General features: G+C 33.4%; 2 protein-coding genes across 3 annotated transcripts in view; one reads left to right on the top strand and one right to left on the bottom strand.

The window, feature by feature from the left end:
- Positions 1-12688, top strand: part of si:ch73-242m19.1 (uncharacterized) — a 28771-nt gene extending 16083 nt beyond the window's left edge. Inside the window, exons 29-46 of the mRNA XM_051133960.1 lie at positions 1190-1337; positions 1450-1545; positions 1628-1792; positions 3279-3487; positions 3590-3728; positions 5262-5382; positions 5612-5724; positions 5958-6107; positions 7616-7669; positions 7740-7907; positions 8003-8155; positions 8898-9032; positions 9131-9283; positions 10697-10906; positions 11436-11556; positions 11639-11689; positions 11768-11889; positions 12037-12688. Coding sequence (XP_050989917.1) covers positions 1190-1337; positions 1450-1545; positions 1628-1792; positions 3279-3487; positions 3590-3728; positions 5262-5382; positions 5612-5724; positions 5958-6107; positions 7616-7669; positions 7740-7907; positions 8003-8155; positions 8898-9032; positions 9131-9283; positions 10697-10906; positions 11436-11556; positions 11639-11689; positions 11768-11889; positions 12037-12150 — 2422 coding nt within the window. The 3' untranslated portion in view covers positions 12151-12688. The remainder of the gene's footprint in view (positions 1-1189; positions 1338-1449; positions 1546-1627; positions 1793-3278; positions 3488-3589; positions 3729-5261; positions 5383-5611; positions 5725-5957; positions 6108-7615; positions 7670-7739; positions 7908-8002; positions 8156-8897; positions 9033-9130; positions 9284-10696; positions 10907-11435; positions 11557-11638; positions 11690-11767; positions 11890-12036) is intronic.
- A 232-nt stretch (positions 12689-12920) lies between these two features.
- zbtb24 (zinc finger and BTB domain containing 24) lies at positions 12921-24548 on the bottom strand. 2 transcript variants are annotated; one of them, XM_051133962.1, is made up of 6 exons: positions 24519-24548; positions 18343-19186; positions 16725-16892; positions 16369-16536; positions 16200-16281; positions 12921-14284 (listed from the first exon to the last, which is right to left on the bottom strand). In XM_051133962.1, the coding sequence occupies exons 2-6, from the start codon at positions 19160-19162 to the stop codon at positions 13465-13467; spliced, it is 2058 nt and encodes a 685-aa protein (XP_050989919.1). In that variant the 5' UTR covers positions 19163-19186; positions 24519-24548; the 3' UTR covers positions 12921-13464. The 2 variants fall into 2 exon arrangements, with proteins under 2 accessions (XP_050989919.1, XP_050989918.1); XM_051133961.1 differs by lacking the exon at positions 24519-24548 and adding an exon at positions 22996-23380.
- Between the last annotated feature and the right edge of the window lie 129 nt (positions 24549-24677).

Consider the following 24677-nt stretch of genomic DNA (forward strand, 5'->3'; position numbering starts at 1 on the left):
CAAAAGATTTATACATAAATAAGTTTCCATTGATGTATGCATTAGGATTTGTTAGGATAGGACAATATTTGGCCAAGATGCAAATATTTGAAAACCTGGAATCTGAGGGTGCAAAAAAATCTAAATACTGAAAAAGTCACCTTTAAAGTTGTCCAAATGAAGTTCTTAGCAATGCATATTATTAATCAAAAAATTAAGTTTTGATATATTTATGATAGGAAATTTACAAAATATCTTAATGGAACATGATCTTTACTTAATATCCTAATGATTTTTTGCCATAAAAGAAAAATCGATCATTTTGACCCATACAGTGTATTTTTTGGCTATTGCTACTTAAAACTGTTTTTTTTTTTGGGCCAGGGTCACATATGATGCAGAGGAGAATGTTTTTCAAAAATCTAGTTTAAAATGCATGTTCCAAATTAAAGCAATATTTGTACTCATACTGGATTCATACAGTTTTAATTTTTGTCATTTTTATTTTCAATGACTTCCGATGAAGAAACGTCCAGTGGTGAAACCATTAGGAAATAATACTTTATAATAATATTTAATAACATTTCATAATTTTCCCTAAACTATGCATAGATGTGAATAGACACATTATTATTATTATTATTATTATTATTATTATTATTATTACAAAATTAGAAACATTTTAAGGATTTTTAAGGTAAAAATATTTGTACATTTTTTTAGGAATTTTGTTTGTTGTCTTTTCTTGTTTTTAACATTTGACAGCCTGAAATAACTTCTTCATAAATAAATCAAATTATATTTTAAAATACAATTTAGCCTTAATGTTATTTTAGTATCATTAAGATACTATTATATATATTTTTAATATTGTTACTAATTTTATATAGATATTTTATTGTTTGTTTTCTTTTCATTTATATATATATATTTTTTTTTCTTTTTTTTATTAATATGTAAAATAAATAAAATACATTTAAAAAGTACACTTTGTTGTTTTAGTACCTTTTAGTAAGTTTAAGTTTTTATTTTTAATTTATTTTAAATAACACATTTTTATATATATATATATATATATATAATTTTAGTTTTAGTTAACTATAATAACCCTGGATGTTCTTTAGTAACTGTCTATAAATGATCATTACATCACTGACCCATATTTACATAGTATTAAAACATAGTAATTCAGTTTTTGTTTCTCTACAAGGGAGGTGTTCCTCTCCTCTGGAAACCTCTCGGCCTGTCAGAGCGTGAGTGAAAACATGAGCCACGCCCTCCCTATAATGAATAACAGCATGATGGGACAAGCCAATTTCCTCCCCATTCCAGAGCCGCTAGAACCGACCAGTCTTCAGGTGAGGAACCACCATTCCTATCCAGCAAACGTGTTTACAAGCATCCCAGGATGCACCTCATGAAGTTAGTTAATGAATGTCTCTGTACATTGGGCTTAATTTGTGTTTTCAGGCTCAAAAATGGTATCCATGGCGAACTTTTCTTGCAATCCATGGATCACATCCTTTGATTATATGGGATGTCTCACCAATTGAGCATTACATGCAGGTGTGTTGTTTTATAAATACTTTTTTAAAGTCTTCCTCTGCTTCATTAGGCATCAGGGTCATGTAATGTCATGTTTTTGTAGCTCTGCCTGTGTGATCTGAACGACCGCTGTAGGATGGAGGCTAATGGGGCGATTCTGGGCGTATCTCTGATCATTGATGATGTGCTGAGTAGTGGAAGAGATGTAGCGCCGCTCCAACTACAGACCCCAGCAGACTCAGACATCACCGCAACACCTGATAGAGAAGTACAGTATTTACCCACAATTGAGAATTTAAAATTGTCTCCTGCTTGGTTCAAAATTTAAAAGTTCCAGGAGTAAAAGGTCCATTCATTTTCTCAGTAGGTAACTGATTTTAACCATAACTTATAAACTTTTAAAGACAGACCAGTTGTGAGTTTAGAGGTTGTTAATTGACAGTATATGGTTTTGTTGATGTCGACTGTTCACATTATTATATCATTATACATTATTTATCATATATATGCATAACTCGTAATAGTATTATATATAATATTTTAAATAAACTTAAAATATATTGTTTCTACAGATATAATCAACAATGAACAAAAAGTCTTATATTTCACCATAATTTTAAATATTATTATGTAATTCGCAAAGCTTCATGGGATTGTAGTTCTTTCCCTCATTAGAGCTGTTAAACAGTTAGTCTTGTACCGTTTTCTTTTTGCCATTCTCAAATACTTTTTTGCTTCAAATCATAGTATGTAATGTTGTGATTGATCTCATAGATGATTGGTTTAGTTTATGGCTTTTAACTCAATATATTCTTAAAAAATGCTGGGTTAAAAACAACTCAAGATGGGTTAAATATGGACAAACCCAGCGAAACCCAACCTGCTGGTTAGTTTTATTTAACTATTGATTAAAAATTACTATATTTCTTGCTTAAAGTGAACCCAAAATAGGTTGAAAACTAGCATTTATTAATATGTCTGATATATTGAACATTCATTAATATGTTAAATAATAATTAAACAATAAAAATGCATTAAATTACTTATTAATAAATGTTCATCTTTTGATTATTACTGATGCCTCCAGTAATTATACGTCTGAATTTTAGTTAATTGACAGTAAATGATTTTGCTGAACTTGACTTTATGGCTTTTAACTAATTACTTTTTTATAAAAATGCTAAAAACAACCCAAGCTGGGTTAAATATGGACAGACCTAGTAGTTGGGTCTTAACTAAAAACTCAACTAAAATTACTACATTTCTTGCTTAAAATTAACCCAAGATATGTTGAAAATGAACATTTATTAATATGTCTAAAAAAATCAAAATGTATTAATATTTTTAATAGTAATTAAATATTTAAAAAATGTATTAAATTGCTTTTTGCTTGTTCACCTTCTGATTATTACTTATACCACTAGTAATTATGTGTCTGATTTTTAAGTTCCAACCTATTTTTGGTTAATTTTTAACCAGATATATAGTAATTTTTAAACAATAGTTAAGTTAAATAAAACTCACTAGCAGGTTGGTCAAACATTTAACCCAACAAGACTTAAAAAATCATAATAGGAAAAAAAACTTGCTGAGCTAAAACTGCTAAAAACATGAGAAAATGTTTGATTTCAAAATGTTGAATTTTGTGACAAAATATTTTTGTTCTTGAGGTGTTTGTTCTGCATTTCTGTAAATGTGAGTGTAGATTCATAGTGTGTTTGTTGAAGGACATTTATCTCATTATCGTCTTTCAGGTTCTTAATGATAGCATGGAAAATGAGGAGAGAAAAACAGAAGTTGCATCTAAAACTCAAGACCCCATACAGTCCCTAATGAAGCAGCAGGGATTTTTATTGCTCTGGAAGCAGATGGAAATTTTTAAAGAGAGCTGGACTCAACGACAGACGGGTGTTGAGAAAATAAACACCACTGCGCTGTTTAAACACTTATCTCAGCTTTACAGGTCCATGAACATTTCATTACTATTAAATACTCACTCTTTCATAAAAGTTTATGGCGAAACAAATATGCATGTGTTTACCTGACCCATGATCTTGTGTTGTAGGGTGGAGGTTTACTTTCCCAGCATGCAAGCTCTGGCCCAGCAGATGGATAAAGAGGGGGAATATGAGATTTTGCTGTCTCAGACTCAATCTGTCCTTCCACCACCTGGAGCGGCAGAAGTTGACGTCAAAACATGGCAGGTAGTGCATGTGAAGCAGGCTTATTGTTGCTGACTAAAAGTTAAATTATGGAAACATTTTGGTAATTGAAATAAAACTAAACTACAATAAAATATACATGAAAAAAGTACACTAGACGAAAATTAGAAATGATGCTTTGGCAACTAGAATTCCTAAATGGAAATAAACTGAAATGTAAAAAAAGAGAGAAAATAAAAATATATTACATCTAAAGAGAAACTAATTAAAAATGACAAAAGCACATACAAAAACTGAATGAAAATGAGCACAAAAAATAAAAGCTAATTCAAAATATTAGTGAAAACAAAATGACTAAAAATGAAAGTAAAATTCATTGAAAACTGAAAATAAGAAAAAGCAAAGCTAATTAAAAATATTATTAAAACCTATAGCAGTATATAAATTATAACAGTTTAAGTTTAAAAAGTTTAAAAAGCACTGAAATTAATATTTGAAAATAAAAACTGATATAAAAATGGCAATATCTAAATAGTAATATTTAAAAAGAAAAAATAATAATAATGACAAAAGCACATAACAAAATCACTATAATGGAAAGTAAAATTAAAATGAAAACTAAAACAAAATAACTGTTAATTAAAAAAATGTATGTGAATTATAAATTATAATAGTGTACAAAATTTAGGTTGAAGCCTTTAAATTAATAACTGGAAATAAATAAAATATAAATTAGCCTAAATAGTAATATTTTAAAAAAGCTACATAACAAAATTACAAAAAAAAACAAAAACTGAAATTAAAGTGAAAACTGTATAAAAGAAATAGCATCTAATTCAAAATATAAATAAAAACTAAACGTTTTTAATAAACATTTTTTTTTATTTTGAAACACTGGGGTCTGTAAAGTAGTAAAAAGTAATAGATTTAAAATGCATGTATTTTTTTACTAAGTATGGTTTAAGTCTATTAACATACTTACTGATATAAAGATTGAAATTACATTTTATTTGGAGAACTACTTGTGCACCACAATGCACATTTCTTAATATGTTTTAATGTCACTATTGATGAGGATTGTATAATCTTTAAATATTATCGGTCTTTAAATGCAAAATACTTAAAGTGTACCCAGAGTATACTTGCAATAATTCCACTTTAGTATATGTTTAATTGGACTTCAGCACTACTTCTGCACAATTAAAGTGCATTAAGTACAAAATGAGTTGTTCCAATTTAGCAAAATTTGAATATACCAGTTTAGTATAAGAAAAGTACAATTGCAAGGTATTTCTATTAAGTACGTAATATATAAATGTATTTGTAGTATACTTAGCATGACATAAATGTATTTTAAATACATTTTAGTGTATTTACTTTTCACTAGGGTGTGAAACAAAATAAGTGGTTGATTTGAGGAAGTGTTCATGTTTGCCACCACAATGCTTAATAGTAAAAAAAATAATAAATCCTAAATTGTGAGGTTGTTTTTGGCAGTTCATTAGTGTGATTCTTTTGATTGATGTCTTTGGCATGGTCCATTACAGACTGATGATTTTTCCATGTTTGTTGTAGTTACTGAGACTCTTGGAGTTCACGGAGTGTGACATGATTCGAGCGCTTCAGAAAAGGATTAACAGTGAAATGACTCTAGTGATGTCGGAGCGCTCGCGGCATGACACGCGGCTCCCTGCAGGTACCCAGCATCCTCTTCTCCTGCAGGAACCCAGACGAGATCAAAGAGCATGATGGGAGGATGGCGCTGGGCCTGATTCTCTCTGCAGGCAGTCATTAGAAAGCCAATAAACTTCACCACAGCTAGTCTCATATATTTAGGATATTATAACATTTTCGTCTCAACAAAAAAATAACAGTCATCTCTAAAATGCATTTGTCTTCTTCTGCTGTCTTCACATGTCACGAAGAACTGTGGAAATGGCCTTCAATGAAGCACAGTGTCTCTCTAGAGAGACCGCAGATTGTGGAGGATTTCATCCAGAGTTTGATGAATGGTGTTGAGCGTGAGACTAATGAACAGGTATATATTTCTCACTACATTCTTATAAATAAGGGTCCTAAAAGGTGGTTTTTTAATCTAAAGAAGTTTTTCCACTATAAAGAGCATGGAAAGGTTCCATGGATATTAAGGTTCTTCATGGAACTTTCAATGCCAGTGAAGAACTTTTAGAGTTTCAGTAATGTTTTTCAGTGCCATGCCATGATCACTATGCCATGTAATGGACTGATATATTAACACTGAATGTTTTCTAGGTGACGTTCTCCAACGCTCATCTTCAGAAGTGTTTGACTGAACTGACTTGTGCTGTAATGAATCGCGAGCGGAGTGTCTTCCAGCGATATTCCCAGTTTTACGAGCACATTCTTCAACAGCAGGAACAACTGCTTTACCAGAGAGAGCAGGTTTGTCTACACCAGGGGTGCCCAACCCTGTTCCTGGAGATCTACCTTCCTACAGAGTTTAGTTCCAACCCACCTGTCTGTAATTATCAAGTGCTCCTTCAGGTCCCAATTAGTTGGTTAAGGTGTGTTTGATTAGGGTTGGAGCTGAACTCTGCAGGAACAGGGTTGAGCACCCCTGGTCTACACCATTCATTGTTGTCTCTTTTGCTCACCTAAGCTGCATTTATTTGACTAAAAATACAGTAAAATGAGTAATATAATGAAATATTTTTTATAATTTAATAGAACTGTTTTGTATTTGAATATGTTTTAAAACGTAATTTATTTCTGTAATGCAAAGCTGAATTTTCAGCATCATTACTCCAGTTTTCAGCGTCACATGATTCTTCAGAAATCATTTTAATATGCTGATTTGCTGCTAAGGAAACATTACTGATTATTATCAATGTTGAAAATGGTTTTGCTGGTTCTTTGACAAATACAAGGTTCAAGACAACAGCATTTACAGTTTAAGTCAAAAGCTTACATACACCTTGCAGAATCTGCAAAATTATTTTACCAAAATAAGAGGGTTCATACAAAATGCACGTTCAAAAGTTTACATACATGTTTAGATACACTTGATTCTTAATACTGTGTTGTTGTGACCTGAATGATCCACAGCTGTATTTTTTTGTTTAGTGATAGTTGTTCATGAGTCCGTTGTTTGTCCTGAACAGTTAAACTGCCTGCTGTTCTTCAGAAAAATCCTTCAGGTCCCACAAATTCTTTGGTTTTTCAGCATTTTTGTGTATTTGAACTCTTTCCAACATTGACTGTATGATTTTGAGATCCATCTTTTCATGGATCATGCTTACATGTTTCCCAGAAAACAAAATAAATTAAATTTACCCTGAGCTTTTAATGCACTGTGTTTCCTTCTAAACATCAGTGAGCATTTGAACCTTCTGTAATAGTTGCATATGAGTCCCTCAGTTGTCCTCAGTGTGAAAAGATGGATCTCAAAATCATACAGTCATTGCTGGAAAGGGTTCAAATACACAAAAATGCTGAAAAACCAAAGAATTTGTGGGACCTGAAGGATTTTTCTGAAGAACAGCAGGCAGTTTAACTGTTCAAGACAAACAAAGGACTCATGAACAACTATCACTGAACAAAACAAAACAAAACAAAAAAAAACAGCTGTGGATCATTCAGGTAACAACACAGTATTAAGAATCAAGTGTATGTAAAATTTTGAACGGGGTCATTTTTATAAATCTTAACTATTATTTTCTCTTGTGGACTACATCTTTTATGTAAAATATCTTATTCAGGTCAGTACTAAACAAAAATAACATGCATTTTGTATGAACCCTCTTATTTTGGTAAAATAATTAACATGTATGTAAACTTTTGATTTCAACTGTAATTGTCTTTACTGTCACTTTTGACCATTTGAATGTGTCCTTGCTGGATAAAAGTATTAATTTCTTTAAAAAATTACCAGAAACAATCTGTATCCACAGGATGTTAAAGAGCTAGAATCCAAAGACATGCAGGCCAGTGATCCCTACAGAAAGGTAAACTCATGTTTGTGCATATATCAGCATGATTCTTCACTACATGTTCAGTAAACATGTCTGATCTCAGGTGGCGGACGTATGTCGTGGGATGATGGCTGACATCACTGCTCTGCGTGCCAGAGTAAGTCAGCTGGAGGAGGAGAAGAGAAGCTTAGATCAACATCTCAACCTCAAACATAGAGAACGCAATGACAAGCTGGTTCGCCAGCTCTTCTCCACATGTGTTCTTCTGAAGGTCTGTAAGCTAATGATTTCATAAAATCATTAAAACATGAACTACAGTACATGTAGCGTGATGTCATCTGGCTCAGCTCTCTGTGCCGCCCACAGTCACGTCTGGACAAATACCATGTGAATATGGAGCATGATGTGCGACAGCTGGTGAGCAGCGTGAGGAAGGAAGGCGTGGACAGAATCATCAAACTGAAAAATAAATTATCCTCCGCTAATGATAACGAGACCCTCATTCACACACTTCATGAGGTGAACTGCTAGAATGAGCTTTGTTGGAAAGGAATATCCAAAAGTTATTGTCAGGAAAAAATGTCAGGAAATGTCCATGTCATATTTTATCCCTAAAATTAAATATATGTGTGCGTGTTATAAATTATATATTTTATACATTTATAAATAATAAACGTTATGAATATGTTTAATAGTAAAAATATAAAGTGCTGTTGGAATTGTGGTGCACTGTAACAAACAATTTGTTGAGTTAACTTAAAATTGCCTGGTTGCCTTTAAAATTTTAAGTTAAGTCAACAAAAAAAGTTTAGTTAACTTGAAATGTTAAGTTGTACTAAGTGACAACTTATATATTCGAGTTGATTCAACTTAAAATTTTAAGGCAGCTGGGTAACAAGCCCAGCTTTTAAGTTTTTTGTTTCGTCAACTTAAACAAATTATTTTAAATTGACTCAGCAAATTGTGTTTTTGTGTTTTTACTGTGTGGTGTGTTGTGAAAATGTATTGAAATTTATTTTAATAATTTAAAACTAATGACTTACAGTAATGTGAATTTGGGAGGAAATGTGCTAAATTGTAATAAAAAAAAATAATATTGCAGAAAATTGTAATGTTTTTTAATGAAAAATATATGCAATATATATATATATTTTAATATGCAAAATATAATTTCATTTTTTTTTTTTTAATTGATTGCTGTGAAATGTGACCTGGACCTTTCTTTATGAAATTCAACCTGTTATCTCTTTGTTTTATTCAGAAAGAGGTATTAGAAGATCTTCATGCGGAGAATAGCAAGCTGGTTGGACTTGTGTGTAAACTGAGAGCTTTTAACCACTGGAGGCTGGTGACCAATCAAGAGAAACTACAAAAAGAGCTGCTGCAATGGAAACTGGTGTTAATCACATGTCTTCAGTAATCTCATTCATTATGTAGTCTCTCTTCCTCTCCTTTTGCCTGTAGTAACTATGAATGCTGCTCCTGTGTGTCCAGAATGAGGTGTCATGTAAAACTGAAGCTCTTAAAGTGAAGATGATCTCAGAGCAGAAGGAAATTGCTCTAAAACAAGAGCTGGATGCTGTGCAGGAGGCCATGCTGCAGTGTAAGAGCGACTATGAGCACATCCAGATACAGATCATTCAGCAGGTACAGTACCTTATCATCTTTTTGGCCATAATTTGACTTTGCTTTATGCAAACTGAGTCAATTATAAAGACAGGACGTACTTGAAATACAGCTGAAGTCAAAAGTTTACATACACCGAGCCGAATCTGCAAAATGTAATTTTTTTACAAAAATAAGAGGGATCAAACAAAATGCATGTTATTTTTTATTTAGTACTGACCTGAATAAGATATTTCACATAAAATATGTTTACATATAGTCCACAATTGAAAATAAAAGCTGAATTTATAAAAGTGACCCCTTTCAAAACTTTACATACACTTGATTCTTAGTACTGTGTTGTTACCTGAATGATCTACAGCTGTTTTTTTTCATTCAGTGATAGTTGTTCATGAGTCCCTTGTTTGTCCTGAACAGTTAAACTGCCTGCTGTTCTTCACAAAAATCCTTCAGGTCCCTCAAATTCTTTGTATTTTTTTAGGCATTTTTCTGTATTTTAACCCGTTTCAGCAATGACTGTATAATTTTAAGATCCATCTTTTCACACTGAGGACACCTGAGGGACTCAATTATTACAGAAGGATCAAACGCAATGCTTTAAGAACTGGGGGGTGAAAACTTTTGGAATTTGAAGATCAGGGTAAATTGTACTTATTTTGTCTTCTGGGAAACATGTAAGTATCTTCTGTAGCTTCTGAAGGGCAGTACTAAAGGAAAAGATATGATATTTAGGCAAAATAAGAAAAATGTACACATTTTCATTCTGTTCAAAAGTTTTCACCTCCGGCTCTTAATGCATGGTATTTCCTTCTGGAGCATCAGTGAGTGTTTGAACCTTCTGTAATAGGTGCATATGAGTCCCTCAGTTGTCCTCAGTGTGAAAAGATGGATCTCAAAATCATTCAGTCATTGTTGGAGAGGGTTCAAATACACAAAAATGCTAAAAAACGACAGAATTTGTGGAACCTGAAGGATTTTTCTGAAGAACAGCAGGCAAACAAGGGACTCATGAACAACTATAACTAAACAAAAAACAAACAAACAAACAAAAAAAAAAACAGCTGTGGATCATTCAGGCAACAACACGGTATTAAGAATCTATGTATGTAAAATGTATGTAAACTTTTGAATGGGGTCATTTTTATAAATTCAACTATTATGTTCTGTATGTGAACTATATGTAAATGTCCTTTATGTGAAATATCTTATTCAGGTCAGTACTAAGTAAAAAATAACATGCATTTTGTGTGATCCCTCTTATTTTGGAAAAATAATTTACATTGCAGATTTTGCAAACTTTTGACTTCAGCTGTCTATACAAAGCTTCCTGACCTAAGTGGATTAAACATTAGCTTAGTTTAATGTTATGATCTGAAAAACGCAGATTGTAATAAAGTAAAAAGTAAAGTACCAGTTCCCCAACCTCTGTCTCAGTCTCAGAAGCTGCAGGACATGGAGCATCGCTCGACACGAGACGCACAGAGCCGACAGGAGCTGCAGGTGCTGCGGATGCAGAGTCTCGAGCAGCTGCAGGAAGATGCAGAGGACCGAGAGGGTCAACTCAGAGCTCTGAGCGCACAACTCGAGAAAAACAGCAAAGAGACAGAGCTGCGGCAACAACGCAGCCACAAGCAAATCAAACATGTGAGTCTGAACTGCAAGCTTTATAATGATTTTTATAAACGTTAAGGCAAGACAGTACAGGCAAACACATTGTTTTTTCATGCACTTCTTAATTTTGAAATTTTGGGCTTTTTGCTTCTCTAACTTGTTTTCTTTTAGACTAGTGGAAAGAAAAAAATGTGGAAAGTTGACAGTATTTTCTTTTTTTATGTCAACAATATTAAACAAAATTTCAATCTGGCTTTATACAATGTTCAGATTTATGTTCTGGAAATGTATGCAAATGGTACTGTGATAAACTTGAGAAAGTATAGTGGTATCAATTAGTGATATCACTTTTTACCCTATTCACCTGTAGTGTCTTGCCTTCACCATTTCAACTTCAAACTGAAAAATTAAACATTTTAAAATATTGTAAATGCATCTACAATACAGTACAAAAAATGGGAATGCATGAACTGATGAAATATCTACCTTTACTGCAATATAAGTTGCTTTGAGTAAAAGCATCTGCTGCATGCATAAATCTAAAGTATCTTGTTTTTTGAAGGTGAGAGGTCAGCTTCATCAGGAACGGAGCTTGAAACTAGAAGCTTTCCAACAGGTGGACAAACTACAAAGTCAGATCCACAGTTTTGAATCAGCATTGTGTAAATCTACATTTCCTTCAGGTGCTCACAATACTGATTTCTGTCCTTTTTTAGCATTAAGGGAGCATTTTTATTCATATCACTTACTTTTTTCATGCTTAAGGGCGGCAGAGCTCTTCCTCAAGACGGCTACATTTAAGAAACGCTTCGGCAGGTAAAGCACAAAGTCATTTTCTCTGTCTTTTGGCTTTTAAACTTGCTTTGTTCACCTCTGTGGCTTGTTGTATTGCAGGTTTGCTCAGGAACAACTCGGTTATGTCTTGTACAAACAGTAGCTTTATAAACACAACTGATGAGCTCCATACTGAAACGGGTTGGAGAGAGTCATGGACGCCTCTGGACAGACCCAAAACCGTAAGTTAATTGATTATGTATTAAGAGTCAAACCAAAAATACTTCCTGACTGTCCCTTTAAATAAAAGTCTGATTATAGCACAAAGAACATGAGTTATGTGGTGTGAATTTAAATGTTTCATTTTTACATTCCATTCTAATTCACAGAATTCCAATCGTCTTCGTCTGGACATTTCAGAGGCGCTGTTACCCAGTCTTCCTGATGGAAATGCATCTTCTAACCATCTGACATACCAGAATCTTAGATTGGGTCACAAGTAAATAATCAGAACCACTAATTAGTGATTAGTGATACCTTTTGATTTATGGGAGATTTTGTAACCCGCTTTTTACTTGTACCCAAATGATCCTAACCTAAATCTGCACTAACCTGAATGACCCTGACAGGTCTGATTATTTGTGCATTAATGAAAACTTAATGTTTACTGGGAGAATCTGAAGCATATGTCGGTCACATTTTCACTCCAAAATCAAAAAATAAAATTTTTAGGACTATGAAGATTGTTTGCATTTTCCCCCAAACTATTATTACTATAATGATTTTGAAACAGGACTTTCTTATATCTGACCAATGCCTTAGTACGAGCTAACTAAAAGTAACTAAAGCCATTAAAGAAAACATTTTCATTAATTGAAATATGATAAACATTAACTGAAAAAATGTAATCTAAAAAAAATGTAATCTAAAATAACTAAAATTAAAAAATAAATTGAAAAAAAAAAATAGCATATGGACATATTTAGAAAAAGTAATATAAATAACAAAAATGCAGTAAATGCAACAAAAAAGTACAAAAATGTTAAAATTAAAAATATAAAAAAATTAAAAATACAAAACTCAAAATATGAAACAACAACATAATCTTAACGATACTAAAATAACACTGCTCGGTACTAAAATGCAAAGTCACATTCTATTAATTGCAGTGTCCAAACATTTACATTAGAATTTTTCTGTAATTTTATAAGTACAAATAATTAAATGTGCAATAGTACATTTTTTTTAGTAAAAATTAATGTCTTATTTTTTGCATTACAAAGTTTTATGGCAATGAGCACAGGTTGAACAAACTTATGCCAATGATTCAATTTTACATAAATGAACAAATAACTTGGAGTTGCATGTACTGTATGTGAACCGTTTATTGATTTTAGACTTTTAAACAAGTACAAAAACGAAGAATGCCTGTTTCATGATCCATTTAAAGTCATTTAAAAAACAAAAAATATTCTGCTTGTTCTGAATTAGTCAGTGTGACTAATTAAAATATACCCATTCACAACAAAAGAGAATAAGCATCAGCACTGTTCTTTTTTACAAACAGTAACTCGTTACTAATGCTTTGTTCTCTTTTGTTATAAATTTGAATTTTAACAAGCACAAAAACGAATTAAGTAGGGCTCTGCTTTATGAAGAAGTCATATTGAAGTCGATATTAAAAAAAAAAAACTTCTGCTTGTTTTCAATGAAATCAGCGCTTTACTATAATAAAATACAACTATTTACAACAGAGAACAAGCATCAGCATTATAAACAAGTCCTGACGTCCTGATGGATTCAAACAGAGTGTCAGTTCAGTTTTGCGGGGTCATGCTGGTGGTGTAGAGGTACGAGACCGTTCCAGCCTGGATCTGGAAGGTTTGGCCTTGAATCTGATCGCTTGGGATCTGCTCGCTGGTCTGGCTGATAGAAATGGGCTGCCCGCTCTGGCTGCTGATGTGAATGCCTCCCGCTGGATTCGTCCGGCTGGGGTTTTCAGCAGAGCTCTCAGACAGTTGGTGGATCACCTGCAGCTGCTGTGGACCTCCGTGATGAACCTGCAATTGCTCCATGGCTTCTTTGGTCAGTGTGATGACGTGCATTTGCTCCGGCTGTCCGCCGCTCACCTGACTTCCTAAAACACTGATGGTTTGGATTTGAGTACTGGCGTCTAACCCGTCGGGCGTGACCAGCGCCAGGTTTTGCACGTGACCGGAAGGTTGGGTGAGAAGCGTGAGACCTTGTTCCACAGAAGTATCTTCTGCGGTGATGATGCTGATGCTTTGATCCTGGCCCAGGTTGATGTTGTCCACCTCGCCGGTCACCACCAGCTGGATCTCCTGCTCGGGGTGTGTGGGAAGTTGGTACGGCTGGAGTTGGAGGATGCTGTGCATTTCTTCAGGCGCTGATGTGGCCTCCACCGGTGCAGGGCCTGTGGTCTCAGCTTCTCCTTGTTGACGCTCTTTGTTGTGAGTCTTAGTGTGAGCTTTAAGATTGTCCATTCGGGCAAACGACAGGTTACAGATGTAACACGTGAATGGTTTTTTACCCGTGTGGGATGCTACGTGACGCCTTCTGGCACTCTGGTCGGAGAAGGTCTTATCGCAGATGTTGCAGACGTATGGCTTCTCTCCTCTGGATAGGGAAAGATCATTTTTTATTAAAAGCGAGTAAGGTAAGAAAATTGAATTAATAGCCTCCATAATTTCAACTCTTAATATAATTCCCCACAATTCGCCAGTTGATCAATTTCATTAAGAATTGCAATTTTTTGTATTACAAGTTTTCTGGAATGTTATGCTTAAATTATTCACTATTTTTATACATTTTCAGAACAGAAACGTGAACATTGGATAAAGCCGGGTTCAAAATTGTTTCATTTTGTCAGATTTTTACAGAGGGGATTTTATCAGAAAATATTGTCAAAAGGCAAACTCACCATGTTTTAGGAATAAAATGTTGTATAAATAATATTTTGAGAAAAGTCTTTAAATACACTACCAGTCAAAAGGTTTTTTTTTTTTTTAAAAAGTCTCTTCTGCTCACCAAGCCTGCATGTATTTGATCCAAATGATAGCAAAAACAGTGCAATTCTGAAATATTTTTACTATTTAAAATAACTGTTTTCTATTTGAATATATTTTAAAATGTAATTTATTCCTGTGATTTCAAAGCTGAATTTTCAGCATCATTACTCCAGTCTTCAGTGTCACATGATCCTTCAGAAATCATTCTAATATGCTGATTTGCTGTTCAAGAAACATTTTTATTATTATTATCAATATTGTCGAGTACATTTTCAGGATTCTTTGACAAATAGAAAGATCCAAAGATCAGCATTTATCTGAAATAAAAAGCTTTTGTAACATTATAGACCGTTCAAAAGCTTGGAGTCAGTATAATTGTAGAATTATAGAAATTATAACTTTTATTTAGCACGGATGCTTTAAATTGATCAAAAGTTGATGATAAAGACATTTATAATGTTACAAAAGATTTCTATTTCAGATAAATGCTGTTCTTCTGAACTTTCTATTCATCAAAGAAACCTGAAAAAAAGAATATTAGAATAATTTCTAAAGGATCATGTGACTGGAGTAATTGGGTGAATAAAATCAGCTTTGCAATCACAGGAATAAATTACATTTTAAAATATATTCAAATAAAAAACAGGTATTTTAAATAGTTAAAATATTTCACAATTTTACCGTTTTTGTTGTGCTTTGGATAATCACAGGCTTGGTGAGCAGAAGAGACTTCAAAAAACAATAAAAATTCTTGACTGGTTGTGTATATGTATTGTAATGGAAATCTACAGACACAAATAGATAAAATGTAATAAAATAAACACTTAAAAGTGTATTGTAGATGTTTTCTTTCCACTGATCTGAACTTATTATGAAATTAAAAATTAACCAGTGCATTAAAAAAAAAGTATTATTTTCCTGGCAGTAACAGTATGTAAGGTGCTGCTGACATGGAGATAAACACATTTTGAGAAAACAAGATATTTATTGGAATTGAAATACTGATGCAAACAGATAAAGTAAAGTAAAATAAAATAAACACTTAAATCTATTTTGGATGTTTTTTTTTCATTAGTCTGAAGCAACAAATGACAAAAAGCCAAACAGCCAAAATTTTCAAAACTAGCTAGTGCATAAATAATGATTTTGCCTATAGTGTGTTGACAGTATTTTTTGATTTATGAAGTAAAAAAAAAATAGGAGATATCCGAAAATATTGTTTGCAAAAAAACTTTAAAATGTCAACAAAATGAATTGACGAAAAAAAAAGAAAAAGAATTTTGCACCTGGTTTTATCCAATGATGGAATTTCTGTTCTGGAATTGTATGCAAATTAGTGCACATTTAATTAGACAATGCCTCATTTGCAAATTTAAACATAAAATCAGAAAACTAATGCAAAAATGTTTGTATTACTTAATATACTCACTCAAATGGGGAAGTATGGTGATATCTATTAGTTACATTATTACCCTGTTCACCTGTATTTTTTTAATGTGTAAATGAACACGTTGATTTCTGACCTGTGTATCCTGATGTGTGTCTGCAGTGTGCTCTTGGCTGTGAAACCCTTCCCACAGATCTCACACGTGAACGGCTTTTCACCTGCAGCAATAACATGGCGTTCATGCAGCACAGATAGTATGTGAGTTGCAATGCAGTTTAGTGTTGTAAATGTGATGTGTTCATTACCTGTATGAGTTCTCAGGTGCTTCTTCAGTTGAGCTGCATCCATAAATTTATGATGGCACTGTGCACACTCAGGTAACGCTTTTCCTGTGTGAATGCGGTAATGGCTTTTCAGCTGCCGCTTCTGACTGAAGCTTTTCCCACACTGGTCACAACTGAAGGATTTTTTCTCTGTGGAAAGTCAATAGACGGAGTATATTCAGTTTTTTGAACATGGTGTTCTATGGTGTTTTGGACATGTACCATGATGATACCAATGTATGGGGTTGGTAAAGTTTTAATGGTTTATCTCACTGACCCCATACATTTGAATAGTCATATGAGCAGCGTATCTCAGTGGTTTAGTATATTTGTGTTACCTGCGTGTAGGTTCATGTGCTCCACTAGTGAGTGTTTTGTGGACAGAGCTTTGGAGCAAATGGTGCAGATGAAGGGCTTTTCTCCTGTGTGCATGCGCTGATGAACCAAAAGAGTGTGTTTCTGGGTGAAACCCTTCCCACAAACACTGCATCTGAATGGTTTTTCACCTGCATTAAAAGGAAAAGGTAATTTTGCATTAAGATTACAAATATGGGCATTTAATGGTTTTAGTTATTTAAAACTAAATCTAAAACCATCAAAAAATAAATAAATAAATAAAATAAGTATAAGTAAAATAAACTGGAACAAAAAACCCCAAAAACTTTATTTTAGGTGTTTGACAAGGCAACATCTTTTATTTAGTTTAACTTGTACCTGAGTACTAAAATAACTAAAACTTAGAAATAAACATATATTAAAATATAATAAACATTATTTAGGCCAATAAACAAACAAATAAATATGATAGCAAAAATTACTAATAACTATTTTAAAAAAATTAGTAAAACTTAAACTTCTTAAAGTAATTCCAGAAAATTTAAAACATAATTTATATTAAAATAACACTAAAATTCTTAAATATAATTAACAGAATCAAGGTTATTATAGTTAACAAAAAGCATATAAAACAATAAAATAAATGGACATTAAATAGAATTAATTATTTTATTAAATCTAGTTGTAAAGCCAATATTTCCTGTTTTCATTTAGTTTAACTTTAAGTACTAAAATAACTAAAACAAAAATTAATAAATAAACATATAATAAAATATTATAAACATTATAGAGACCAATAAAAAAAACAAATAAAATATATATATATATATATATATATGATAGTAAAAATGACTAATAACTAATAAAAATGACAAAAATACAACAAAACGAATAAAACCTTAAAATGAAAGTAAAACCAGAAAATATATATAATAATAAATAAATATAATTCATATGAAAATAACACTGAAATTCTTAAATATAATTAACAGAATCAGTGTTATTATTGTTGACTAAAACCATTAACAAATTACTTAAAAACAACTTAGTTTAACTTTGTGCTAAAATATCTAAAACTGAAACTAATAAATAAACGTATAATAAACTTTATATAGACCAATAAACAAACAAATAAATATGATAGTAAAAATGTAATAACTAATAAATTTCACAAAATTAGTAAAACTTTAAAATTAAAGTAAAACCAGAAAATATAAAATATAATTCATATTAAAATAACACTGAAATTCTTAAATATAATTAACAGAATCAGGGTTGTTATACATAAAATAAATAAAAATATTTATTTTTATAATCTACTTGCCAAGCCAACATTTCCTATTTTTATTTAGTTTAAGTTGAAGTAATAAAATAACTAAAACTAAATAAGCTAAAACTAATAAATAAATTTTATAGCAAATTAAACCATTAAAAAACAAAACACACAACAAAGTTACTAAAAAAAGTTCCAAAAGAATTAACGAAAACTATAACAGTACGTCAAGGATACTAAAATAATACATTTATTTATTCTAATTGTTATTTTTTTCATTTGCTTGTTCCCATTCATCATCATTAGATTTTAGTCAGTTGTATAGCATAATAAAACCTGAGTTGTACCTGTATGAGTACGCTGATGTATCTTCAGAAACAGGTGGTTTTTAAAAACCTTCCCACACTGCTCACACCTGGCCTCTGTGTCTGGGTACTTCCTCTTCCGCCCTCTCTTCCCGGGCTCCTTGTGCTCCGTGACTTCATCTCCTAACCTGTATCCCTTCAGCTTGACAGGCTGCTTTATTTTGCGTTTGCTGTGCCGGGGTCTGTCCTCTCTGGGGTTATAGTCGCTGTCGCTGACATCTCTTGATGGGGAAGTGGGATCTAAGAGAGGTTCTGAGGGCTCAGAGGTAGTTTCTGCTGGTAAATCGCTTTCTGGATTCTCTTTTTGGCTTGAATCCTGAGTGTGAATGCTCTTTTTGGGCCTCCCTCTTTTACGTTTTGTCTGCATGCACTCATCGACACTATCTCCCTCGGCGGACGTCACATTTTCAGCCTTTGAAGTGTCTTTTTGAAGGTCCTCGTGGGCTTTGAGCAAGTCTCGGATGTCCAGAAAGCGCGCCATGTCAAGCAGCTGCTCAGAGCTGCTCTGGTCCACAGACACATTTGCGCTGTAGATGAATTCAAGCACGGCCGAGAAGGTTTTCGCAGCCATGCCATCCAGCTTGTACACCGACTGGCTTACCTGATCTTCAGCGGTGAACATAAATGAGAAATATTCACTGCTCGCTGCTAAAAGAGCCTTGTGTGCTTTGAAATGCACATCTTCTACGATGAGGGTTATGTCACAGAGCAGTTCCCTTCTTCTGAGCTTGTCAAACTTATGCAGGATTGTGTCTTTGTGTGTTTTTGAATGCAGGGCGAGAACAGATGATGGTGCAGACATGATGCTGTTACTGTGAGCTTGAATCTAAAAAGGAAAAATTTGAAACAGTCTATTAAGTTTGCAATAGAGTTTTGCTTTAGAATCTAGATGGGTATAAAGTGGTAAACAACACAACACCAAACCCATATTTAATGTAGTCTGGGTTATAATTTCTTTTACTTTGAATAGTCTTGTGTTTTTTTTAAGGATGTCACAACACGTCAGTCTAATTTGACTGCCTTCTACAAAGTGAAACAAAAGGAAAGTAGATAAACCTGTTTACTATATGCAAATCAAGCTATGCACCCTCTTGTGAAAGTGTGCTTAATTGTTTTGAATATGCACAATCAGCGGTACACTTTAAGCACTTTAAACATTTTTTACACTACCGGTCAAAAGTTTTTAAAACGATTTTGAATGTTTTTTAAAGAAGTCTCTTCTGCTCACCAAGCCTGCATTTTTTTTTTGCCAAAGTACAGCAAAAACAGTAAAATTCTGAAATATTTTTATTATTTAAAATGACTGTTTACTGTTTGAATATATTTTAAAATGTAATTTATTCCTGTAATTTTAATGTTGAATTTTTAGCATCATTAGTTCACTTACATGATCCTTCTGAAATCATTTTAATGGGGTCATTCCAGCTGGAATCATCAAATGGTCCCCACCTGACCCCCTCAGATTTGTCTGAAAAAAAATCTATGTGATGGGTAATATGCCCAATAGATCATATACAAAATTTCAGATCTCTACTGTGCCCCGTTTTGGCATCACTGTCTGAGTGACCATGTTCAGACTAAAATATCTCCAGAACTATTTGTGCCAGGTCCATGAAATTTTCTGGGCTAAGAGTCCTAGTCCAGAACTGCATGAATTACAACTCACAGCATTGTTACTGAATTTACACCTGAATGCTGGCCCTCTACTTTTCTTTGAAACTATTACTTCAAGGGTTTTCAGATGTCCATAGAAACCTCAATTTTCAATGTATAAGCATCAAACTTGGTAAATGGTCTGATATGTACCATGTCTTTCACATCCTTTGACATCAGACAATGGAGTCTTATGGATGTTGAGATATTAAGGTCCAAAAGTTGAAAAAAACTCATTTACACCAATGTTCAGAGCAATATTTCCCATGAATGACACCAGGTGTGAACATGAAACTTTTTTTTTTTGAAAGAGCATGTTCTTATTGATAAAATATAAAAAAATTGGGATGAGGTTTTGCCTCATTTTTCTGTAATAATTTAAAAAAAAATCATTGTTGTGTGACATTCACAACTACTGTAGTACCAGCTATTTTGAACTCATATGCCTAAATTAATGCTAAAATGCAGCATTCCATTGTGCTCGGGACTCGGGGAAATCCGACCTCCACCTCGGGAAAGTGCAATGGAACGGCCACTTAAGTTGGGGGTCCGAAACACACACTCGGGCCAGTTCAGTGCAGACCGAGTCGGTTGGAATTATCCATAGGCATCCATATTTTTGCCAACTGTTACAATGGAACGCATTTACGACGGACATCGGGAGAACTAACTCGGATTCACCGACTACCGACATTCAATGGAATGCAACATAAGTACCTAATCTTGATGTTCCACCCAATCCAGTGAATAATACATCCATTTTCATTTGTATTTGTATTTTGTATTTTTTGTATAAGTGGAACATTAATAAATTCTGTTGAAATGCCCATACCAAGTTGAATAGCAAAAGTGAACAATAGGATCAGTGACGAAACTCTGAGTTTTAAAAAAATCATTACAGAAAAATGAGGCAAAACCCCATCCTAATTTTTTTTATATTTTATCAATAACAATATGCTCTTTCAAAAAAACAAGTTTTATGTTCACACCTAGTGTCATTCATGGGAAATATTGCTCTGAACATTGGTGTAAATGAGTTTTTTTCCATTTTTGGACCTTAATATCTCAACATTCATCAGACTCCATTGTCTGATATCAAAGGATGTGAAAGACATGGTACATATCAGACCATTTACCAAGTTTGATGCTTATACATTGAAAATTGAGGTTTCTATGGACATCTGAAAACCCTTGAAGTAATAGTTTCAAAGAAAAGTAGAGGGCCAGCATTCAGGTGTAAATTCAGTAACGATGCTGTGAGTTGTAATTCATGCAGTTCTGGACTAGGACTCTTAGCCCAGAAAATTTCATGGACCTGGCACAAATAGTTCTGGAGATATTTCAGTCTGAACATGGTCACTCAGACTGTGATGCCAAAACAAACTTTTTTACAGATTTTTTGTGAAAAAAGTACGCACAGCAGAGATCTGAAATTTTGTATATGATCTATTGGGCATATTACCCATCACATGGATTTTTTTCAGACAAATCTGAGGAGGTCAGGTGGGGAACTTTTCCAAAATTTGATGATTCCAGCTGGAATGACCCAATGTTCTGATTTGCTGCTCAGAAAACATTTATTATTATTTTTATGTTTAAAATAGCTCAGTAGAATTTTTTTCAGGTTTCTTTGGTGAATAGAAAGTTCGAAAGAACAGCATTTATCTGAAATAGAAATATTTTGTAACATTATAAATGTCGTTATCATCACTTTTGATCAATTTAAACCATCCTTGCTAAATAAAAATATTAATTTCTATATAAAAATATATATACTAACTCCGAGCTTTTGAATGGTATAGTGTATAATGTTCCAAAAGCTTTTTATTTCAGATAAATGCTGAAATAAAATTAATCAGAAAATCCTGAAAAAATGTACTCAACTGTTTTAAATATTGATAACAACAATAACTGTTTCTTAAACAGCAAATCAGCATATTAGAATGATTTCTAAAAGTACCATGTGACACTGAAGACTCGAGTAATGATGCTAAAAAATCAGCTTTGAAATAACAGAAATAAATTACATTTTAAAATATATTCAAATAGAAAGCAGTTATTTTAAATAGTAAAAATATTTCACAATATTACTGCTTTTGGTGTATTTTGAATCAAATAAATGCAGGCTTGCTGAGCAGAAGAGATGAAAAATTCTCACTGTTCAAAAACTTTTGACTGCTAGTGTATGAAGATGTACTTTAGTGGACCAAAAAGCTCTCTAAAGTTTAAATTGCATTTAAGTTAAATTTTAATCTATTCTCATTTAATTTCAAACAGCAATTAAGTGTCCCAAAAACTTTATTGCATTCAGTTTGTCAGTATAAATATGCTAAAGTGAAGTATATTTTACACAGGGCAGTTAATTTTTTTAATTATCAGTTTTTCCCCCCTGTTCTTGACCCATCAAAACAGACCAACAACACTTTTCAAATTGTGATCAACCATGCATCATGGTAAAAAGCATTCTTTAATAAATACCATGGTACAGTAATAAGGTAATCATTCAGAACCAAGGTTATTTTTCCATATTTGGACCCAAACCGCTATACAAACCAGTATATATTTCATAAATTAATTCTTCTGATACATCTACAGAAATATCAGTACATGCATACATGAATGAATCATAGGACACAACCGTGCATGCAAACGTGACCTATAAACACACACTAATACAATGCAGAGTGTGTTCTGCATATAGTCTCTCTCTCTCACACACACGCGTGGTCAGAAATGTCATGTATACCTATGTCAAGGGTCTTTGAACACAGTAATAAATGAATAAACTGCTTTAAGCCCAGCGCCATGTGTAGCAACAAAGCGCTGCTTCGCTTTCCCTTATAAAACACTAAGCGTGCTTTACCCCTAAAAGGCTAGCGCTGATTTGAAAATGACAACATTTAATCTGCGAAACACACTTCAAAGAATAATTACACTACTCTCTGAAGACTATATTATACGATTAAGCTTTCAGGACCTTACCTTAAAGGAACCGTTTCAGACAGGCATTTCTCGCGAGAATTGCATGCCGTGATTTCAGTAAGAATCACAGAAATGTGCAGATAGAAAGGCAGCAGTGAATGCCAAAACGGGCGGGGCGGATATTCGCTGACATTTGTCTCGCTGTTTTGGGGGGGGGTTCGGGTGGTTCGAACGACCCACCCCATCCAGTCAAAGGTCCGGAATTTATGTACGTTTTTTTTTTTTTTTTAATAAATAAGTGTTCTTTTAAATAACAACGCACTTTTAAAGTCATAAAAAGTATTTAATAAGTATAAGAAAAGTCTTAATTATAATTTCAGGAGGTCTTAAATTTGGGGACGGAAAGACAAAAATAGCGTTATGGATTAAATGTGCTAGTCGTTTGAAGCGCGCAATAGATTTAGCGACTTTTCAGACCCCCTGGCGACTTTTTTTTTGAAAAGCGCCTAACAACAAATCTAGCGACTTCTTGGACAAACCTTATTTAGTTTATGAGACTCTCTGGTACTGCCGCGCGAGCGCAAAGTCGTGCTTTCCCAGCGCGCGCTCTCCCTCTCTCTCTAGCTGCGTCTGCTCTGTTCAGTGAGCGGCAGAGAAGCAGCACTTTCAGATAAAAAAAAAGATATTCTGATGCTTCTAACTCTATTTTACATGCAAGTATAGCCGAAATCACAGCACAGCCATTGTCTTAATCGTATGTGTATTTTTATTTTAATAGACAATGTCGTGATTATGAATCACGATTTTAGTGTAGATAAATATCTTCGAGAGCTGGTTATGTAGTCCTAATGGGCCGCGTTTCAGTCACTATTTCATATTTACCCCCTTGTCTGACAAAAGAAACCGTAAAATATATCAATATATCTATGAAATATATAAATGAAAACAGTTTTATTGAATTTGGCTGCATTAAATAGCAGTATGTGAGCACAGAGACGCAAGACGTACGCTAATGAGCTAATATGCTAATGAGCGTATGACGTCATTTAGCAACATTTGACGACTTTTCAAGTGGGGTTTAGCTACTTTCCATTGAAAAAAGTTGGCAACACTGCGCGCCTCACGGACCGTTTATCTGCTCGGATCGCAGTTCAAACAGCAGCGGAGCGTTCACTAGAGCAGATGAGTTTACTCGCGAGCACTAACAGCGCTGTGAGATCCAGAGTGAAGCGCTTGAATTCGGTGAAGAACACAATGACATGGCGATTTAAACAGATGAAACAGCGCAACTGTGCGCAACGATAATCAGAATCATTTAATATGGATTATTTTTACTGTAACACTGACTGCACTATGGTATTGCGGCAGAATTGTGGGACATATCGAACTGTTACATTAGTATGTACACATGTATTAAATCTATTAAAGGAGTAATTGAATATAATTACAGTATTCTGTGATTAATAGCGTTTGTGCATTAATACTAAGATCACTGTTCTTCATACAAACACCTAGAACCCATGTAGTTCATTTTTATACCATGGTATTGAGGTGAATAATTATTATTAATAATTTCATCATACAGAAATAAGGTGGTTGTCGGCGCCGATGGCCTTTTGGGCAGCGTGCTCCGGGCTTCCCGTGTTCGAGTCCCGACTCGGGGACCTTTCCCGCCGCCCATATCACTTCCTGTCCTTTCTGATCTGTCCTGTCCATAATAAAGTTTTTAAAAAAATAAGGTT

The sequence above is a fragment of the Labeo rohita genome, chromosome 17, assembly GCF_022985175.1.
Source record: "Labeo rohita strain BAU-BD-2019 chromosome 17, IGBB_LRoh.1.0, whole genome shotgun sequence".
NCBI lineage: Eukaryota > Metazoa > Chordata > Actinopteri > Cypriniformes > Cyprinidae > Labeo > Labeo rohita.